The 7,448-nt window shown below is 42.4% G+C and overlaps 1 protein-coding gene across 1 annotated transcript; it reads left to right on the top strand.

Annotated features, from left to right (window-relative positions):
- The first annotated feature begins 3,311 nt into the window (after window positions 1-3,311).
- Window positions 3,312-5,493, top strand: klf2b (Kruppel like factor 2b). The gene is made up of 3 exons (XM_057857658.1): window positions 3,312-3,634; window positions 3,789-4,707; window positions 4,796-5,493. The coding sequence occupies exons 1-3, from the start codon at window positions 3,572-3,574 to the stop codon at window positions 4,969-4,971; spliced, it is 1,158 nt and encodes a 385-aa protein (XP_057713641.1). The 5' UTR covers window positions 3,312-3,571; the 3' UTR covers window positions 4,972-5,493.
- Window positions 5,494-7,448: the final 1,955 nt, after the last annotated feature.

Raw genomic sequence — 7,448 nt, 5'->3', positions numbered from 1 at the left:
CAGTGTGCCAAACTCTAAGGCACAATTTTGATGTTGAGATTTTGACGAAAAGTCAGTTCTTCATATTAAACACAACCCCAACCACAAACATGGATTCCATTTTCTACCACTCTCACATTATCATAGTAGAATTACTACCATGTGTTTTGAGCTATTGTTTTGTTTTTTCTAGATTACATTTTGCAGATGTACCCAGCGAACTGACCTGTACTTTTGCATCTATCTACACTTGTGGGAATATTTTTCATGTATATCATCACTGTCTAACAATAAAAAAATAAAAAATAAAAAAAATACATACCATGGCTACAATACTAAACATTGAGAAATAATATCCTCTCTGTGTCCACCAAAACTCAGTCAGAAGCTGCCTGTTGTTATAGATATTGGTATGCTACTTTGTCATACTCTTTCATATTATTATTATGGTAAAAGCATTAGTTATACAGTTGTTGTGGTTGATGAAGTGTTCCAAATTGCTGCCTGTCCATTAGGAAACTTATATGCACCAATGTAAACTTGGAACACATTAATAAATTGTAATAACTTTATGAAAGTACTGTATTAGTCTAATCAGAGCCAACAATGAGACACATTGTGTACTTCCAATTTTAAAAAAAAACAACATAATACTAGATCGCGTGTATCATAGTAAAAAGGCACGTTTGTTTACAGCAGTCCTTCTCCAAAAGCTGAGCGCCCCGGGGGGCGCAAGGCGCATGTGACCTTAGGGAACCTTAGGGAACATACTTTTTTTTTGCTGTACTAGAATAAAGTGTAATGGCACATCCACTTAGTCAGAGTTTGCGCTGTATATTTGACCAAACAAGAGCACACAGCAAAGAGCCGGAGATATGAAGAGTATTGAACAAACTTTTCAGCGGCACCATTAAAAGAAAATATTTGACAAGGGTGTCAGAGATGTCTTCCGAAAGCTCAGACAAGGAAATATGACAAAGCATATGTAGTGTAAGGCTTCACTTTTAATAAAGTGGAAGATGAGGAAAGACTGGTATGATTACAGTGTCTAAAAATGTTGGCAGCAGACAGCATGAAGCCAAATCAACTAAGACGTCACTTAAAGACATTAAACCCCAATTACATTAATAAGCTGCATAATTTTTATCTACGAAAACATGCCAAATATTGCCAACAATCATCCCGCTTTGAGAGTGCTAGATCAGTAAACACTGTTAGGGTCATATAAAGTAGCATACCAAGTTGTTCAGTGCCAAAAACCCACACCATAGCGAGGAGCTGATACTGCCTGCAGCATTAGATATATGATCTTGGTCATGCTGGAAGATACAAGTGCTGCAAAAGTAAAAATTGTCCCTCTGTCCAAAGACACTGTAATTTTTGTTATTATCGCGTACTTCCCTTATTTCGATCCAAAAACTCAGTGTAGTGTCAAGACACAGCTGTGAATGGCCATAGCTGGACTTTTTGGGGATTTTGTGGGTGAAACATGGCATCAAGGAGTGGTCGAGATTTTCTTTTTCAAATATTTACCCTTTTAAACATTGGTTTTTTTCCATTTTTCTTTGTTTGGATCGATTATTTATCATCTAAAATATCGGAGCAAATGGGACATTAATTTTAAAAAAAATACAGTTAAGCGATAGTTATGAGGTCGATATCCGTGACCTATTTACAGACACTATTTTTTTTATTGTGACATAATTTGTTTAAAAGTTGAAATATGCAAGTGAATATTTTTTTAGAGTTGTTTTTTTAACTAAATATTAGACATCAATTAATTGTTCCAAGCTAAAAATGATAGACCTTTCGAATAATAAATATAATTACTTACCTTCTTTTTATGGCTGGGTTGAAACAAAAGTGGTTAGGCAGTGTCTGTAAACGGGGGTCTCCAGGGTAAAACGGACAAATTAAAAATAGTTTGGGGCTTAATGCTCCATGAAACTGCTATGGCAGCATATAGACATATTGTTCTATCAAACACAACAGTTCTTTTGGCTTAAAATACAGCAGTTTATTTTGGGTGCAAGAGAAAAAACTGCTTTTTGAGCCTTGTCTGTTTTCCGCCATATATATATATATATATATATATATATATATATGTATATATATATAATTATTATTATTATTATTATTTTTCGGTCAAATTGTTTGGCATTAAATGCTCTGAATTGATGTTCCTAATCAATTTCAATATATCATCATTTATTGATTTTGTAAAATTTCATTTTCCAGTATATCAAATGGTCAAAAAAAGCTTGAGCTTCGTTTACAGTTTAGATGTGACTTTTTTTTTTAATTCAGGCAAAATGTATGTGCATGAAGTCTTTTCTGTTACTAACATAAACAATGTTAATAAAGTTATACTTTATTGTATGTTGATCTATATCACATTTTTCTTTACAGTTAACAAGGAAACAATGTTATGCAGAGTTGTACTTATAATTTTAGAGACAAATGATACTGTATGCAGTGGCAGAAATTTGGGGGGGGGGGGGGCGCGTGCTTCTTCCTGGGGGTGTGTGTGTGGGGGGGGGGGTTATCGAGTATTTACCCAAAACCAAACAATAAGAGCGCAATTTTCATTGTCATTGCACGAACATTGACGACAGTATCAAAACTCTTAAGTATCGATCATGCTGACAACACGCTCGAAAGAACAACTTTGTGCAGTTGTAATGTAAATAAGCCCCCGACTCGTTCATTATCACTTGAATGGCGCATTCCCTCAACTAGTGTTTACATCGCGGCTGCTCTTTAGCGTACTGGCGCCTGTTTAGACAAGCCTGCTGGGCCGCAACTTCAAGTCGCTTCCATTTACGCGCACGAGCCATTAGATACACTTATGGGCAGGTGCTGGACATGTTTTGTTAAAAACAATAAGGTGATCCCAATATTTGATGTAATATTATTCTGACAAAATATGATGGAAAACCTGTTTTTTGAAATTGTATATGTTTTTTCATTCATTGAATGTCATTCAGACATACAAATAATGGAATATTCGTTTGGGTGTGTGCGTCTGCACTTATTAAAAATGGTTAATTTATGTGTTTGGGCTTATGAAAATGTTCTCACTTTCTTAAAAAAGTGCACAAATCACGACGGTGACGTTCTGACAGCACTGTTTTCTATACCCAGCGCCAAATTACGTAATCCTACGGTTGCTATATGAACCGCTTGTGTGTGTGTGCGTGTTTGATACTTTTTTCCAGTTGAAAAAGTAGGCGTGATCCAAGGAATGCGTCATTCGGCGTGGGTAGTCCCACTCCCTCCCTCGCTTGCTTTTTAAAGGAACCCAACTAAACTCGAACCCAGCGGCCGTCATCACTCAGAACAGCGCGCGCGCGACTGGAAGAAGCGGCCCGAGAGAAGCCCCGCTTTATAAAGAGCTAAAATTACGCGACGTCGACGTTGTTTCCTGGGCGGCTTACAGGACTTTTATAAAGAGTCCGCGACGGTGGGGGTGGAAACTCACTGCACTGAGAACACTTGTTGCGTGGCGGTGGAGTAATCGAGTAATCCAGGCGCACGGATTGCGCGCACCGTTTTTTGGATTTAGTTGTTGAAACTAAACGACAAGACAAACATGGCTTTATCGGGAGTGATGTTACCTTCCATTGCCACGTTCTCGAATCAAAGCTGGGAAAACGTAAGTTATGAGAAATATCAACTTTTTAAAAGTTTTGTTAAATTGTTACAAACTTTTGTGAAAATGAGAAATCGTCTTTGAATAAAGTTAAGTCACCTGTTGGAAGACTTTTATTGTGATGATAGTATCTAATTGGCGTGTTTTGACGTTCCAGAGATGGAAATCGGAGAATGACAACAAGCTCCCCACCGGCAGCTGCTCCATGCTGGAGATGGTGCACGGCGTGGACAACCTGTTCCCCAAGAAGGACGACGAGGATCTGAGCAACTACTTAGATCTGGATTTTATCCTTGACGGAGCTTCGGCCTACGTGGCCCCGGCCGACACCGGCGCGTACACAGCGACGGACGCCGCCGCGCAAGCCTTCCTGGCGGGCGATCATCGTTCCCCGCCGCCTCCGTACGGCGTCAGCCTCATGACCGAGCTACTGCGCTCCGACGCCGGCTACGGAATGACGCGCAATCCCCAACAGGCGGGACAGGGCAGGTTTTACGCCCAGCACTTCCCACGACAGGACATTAAAGTCGAGCCCACCATGGACAATTTCGGCCCCGTACTGGGCATTGTTCCGCAAAACTGCAGCAAAATCAAACAGGAGGGCAACGTTTCGTGCATGATGCCCTTTGAGCAGCCGCGCTTGGCCATCTCCCCGCGGGCTGCCAGTAGCAGTATGACGCCGCCGCTCAGCCCGGACGAGCAGGTGGCGGCCACGGACTTGTGCGCGCCCATGAGCTGCTTCGCCGGGCACCATAACAAGTACCACCACAACAACGCCTCCTTCCAGCAACAGCAGCGGCAACAACAACACATGCACATGGCCTACCACGGCGCACACCACCCGGCGTTCAGCGTCTACGACGATGCCTTAGGGCTGCAGCAGCCGCCACCAGGCGCGCAAAGAGCGATGCTCACGCCGCCCTCCTCGCCGCTAGAGCTGCTCGAGTCCAAACCGAAGCGCGGGCGCCGCACCTGGCCACGCAAGCGAACAGCCACGCACACCTGCACCTTCGCTGGATGCGGGAAGACGTACACCAAGAGCTCTCACCTGAAGGCTCACCTGCGGACACACACGGGTAAGCCCACCTCACCATAACCTCTGAGTTAACCCTCTCTCCCAATGACAGTGACTGACGTTTTCTTTCAATCCATCCTATCTTCCAGGTGAGAAACCCTACCACTGCAGTTGGGAAGGATGCGGATGGAAGTTTGCCCGCTCTGATGAATTAACACGCCATTTCCGCAAACACACCGGACACAGGCCCTTCCAGTGTCACCTGTGCGAGCGTGCCTTCTCCAGGTCTGATCACCTAGCGCTGCACATGAAGAGGCACATGTGAAGGAGCCTCGACAAGACAACAAGAGACTTATTGTGATTTAATTTAAAATGTTCTCCAAATGACCAAAGCTCGCCTCCCCTTAGATCTATATAAGTATATTATTTTCCAATCATGTAGCTGGTACTACTTTGGTATGAGAGCAGACCAATAAGGGGCTGGCCCTTGTACAGTGTATACTTCAACTGGAATGTGTTTGACACAAAAAGTGCCTTTCTATGACTCTGCTACTGTTTAAACACACAACTCATGGTGACACAACTACCACCACTTAGTAGACAATCTTGTTGACAGGAGTGAAATGCACATACAGTGTATTGACAATGTTTTTCTCCTAAGAAAACTGCCTCCACAGTTGAACTGAACAGCTAACCTAATGCTGTTTTCTCCTTTTCTGAATGCAGCCCCTTCTGTACACTATCAGGGCTTGACGTCCTGTGCATTATTTTCTACTTAAAGTTATATAAATGTACATGGATTTTATACTGTCAAATGTGTATTTATTGTAAATATTAAAACAATGAAACTGAACATCCTTTGACTGGCCTTGCCTCCTTCACTCAAAATAGCTTCTTATGGACCTGCAAGCCATCACGGCAGCAGCACTTAAGTGGGTTTTACATGTTGCCATTGTGTAAGCACTTTAATTTTAAAATATGAGCACTTGATTTCCACTGCTGTGATGTTTTGCAGCTGCAAAAGACACACACAAGCTGCAGCCACTTGCGGGCTTTAGCCTATAAATACAAACACTCCATCTCGGTAATTACAGAGTGAGCCCGGAGCCGTCTGGACAAGGAGAGGGGGAACACGGCAAAAGCCTCATCAGGGAACCCGTCTTCCACTCAGCTTTCTGATGCCTCCCAATTACAGCCGCACATCAAAAAGGCCCCTTAATACTACAATTACACAGTGCACTTTAAAGAAGCTGCCGAGTCCGGCGCATGAGACTTCTGCGAAGTGCATGGTGTCATTTCAGAACAGCTTCAAAAGCATTAAGTGCGCCCCGACGGGCTACCAATTAGCATTTGGACAATGACAGAGTCGCCGTAATTTTTCCTTTGCCTTGATACACCACGGCAGATTGGAAATGACACAAATTACCTTGTGATTGAAGAGTGGGCGTGAGGCTTTCATTTAAGATGATTTGAAAAAGAAAAGGAATTTAGCACTTATGAATGATCCATTTTATGTGGAGTATTTCAAGGCATAGCTTGTCATTTGGAGAAGCCAAAGGCAAAACCCCCTCTGCATTAAAATACCAACTAAATACCGACTAAGGGGCAGTTTACATGGCGACTCTGCGACACGAAGACGCAAAGACTGAAGTAGCAGGATTGCCTTGCGTGCAGTGTATGGTTTTGGGGCATGCTTGTTGACTTCCTCTTGTCTAGTTTAACGGAGAAAATAATAAACAATGCAAGATAGAACGCTTGAATGTGGATCTTCAGCTCATTAACATTGAATAAATGTTGATCATACAAATGTTGAGGCGTAGGCGACGCAAAAAACGGTTTTGAGGCAGTTTGTCCAACTTTTGATGCCGCATAGAGAGTTCTAGCCTCGGGTGGCAACCAGTTAGCTGTAGCGGCTAGCTTCAAACTGGCGTCGAGCACTGCGTCCTGCGTCCGAGGTCTGCCCTCCAGCCCGATTTGTTTGCCGTGTCCTACAAACAGCCAGTGGGAAGCCATAGCAGATTTCTGGCGTCTATGGAATTTCCCAAACTGCGTTGGAAGCCTTGAAATTAACGTTATCATAAAAAGCACCGAGGCTCTCTCAATCATTGATGATGTATCGTGCGTGAACTGTTATTGAAAATTAAAGATCAAAACAACACTTTTGACACCGAACCTGTGCTTTATTCTTTATATACCTGAAGTGTGACACGTAGATAAGTCACAGACTCATAGCAAACATTGGTACACAATAAATGATGAAGTGCACCGACTAAAAACGCGACATAAAGTAATAAAAAGATGGCAGTTTTTGGCCGACTGGGTCACTGTTTCGAGTGGCCATTCAATTCCGAACACACACATATTGTACTTGTCTCGGTGGTTCTTCAATTGCTGGCTGACCTCCAGCCCCGTATTTTCAGCAATCTCTTCCCCCGAATTGCTTGCCATTTGGCAATCTTCATAATGTCTTGACGAGACATTGTAGAAGTTGTCGTACTTGCTCTTCGTTGATACTCTCGTCGGCTTGGTCCATTTTTGCGTGTAGAAAAATCATTTTTGAGAATGGCCGTGATTTCGCGCGGAACCGGAACAACACTCTCACTCTCTCTCTCTCTATATATATATATATACTGTATATATGTTCACACAGATATTTTTAGTTAACACTGCTCTCAGGAATTTGGGAAATCAAGTCTTTTAAATCTTTTAGAATGTCCTAACAAAGAAATCACATCTTTAGAGCACATGAGGGAAAAACAATTAATATCCAACAGTACTTGGAGTATCGCTTAGTGATAAATA

This window comes from Corythoichthys intestinalis, chromosome 14 (assembly GCF_030265065.1).
Source record: "Corythoichthys intestinalis isolate RoL2023-P3 chromosome 14, ASM3026506v1, whole genome shotgun sequence".
In the NCBI taxonomy this organism is placed as follows: Eukaryota; Metazoa; Chordata; class Actinopteri; order Syngnathiformes; family Syngnathidae; genus Corythoichthys; species Corythoichthys intestinalis.
Note: the sequence above shows the minus strand (reverse complement) of the source record. Positions and strands in the feature narration are given on the sequence as shown.

Excerpts from the sequence above, each read along its gene's own strand:
- klf2b (XM_057857658.1), top strand. The coding sequence starts at position 3,572 with ATGGCTTTATCGGGAGTGATGTTACCTTCCATTGCCACGTTCTCGAAT. Across the intron at positions 3,635-3,788 it reads CGAATCAAAGCTGGGAAAAC|AGATGGAAATCGGAGAATGA; the intron begins GTAAGTTATGAG and ends TTGACGTTCCAG. Across the intron at positions 4,708-4,795 it reads TCACCTGCGGACACACACGG|GTGAGAAACCCTACCACTGC; the intron begins GTAAGCCCACCT and ends CCTATCTTCCAG.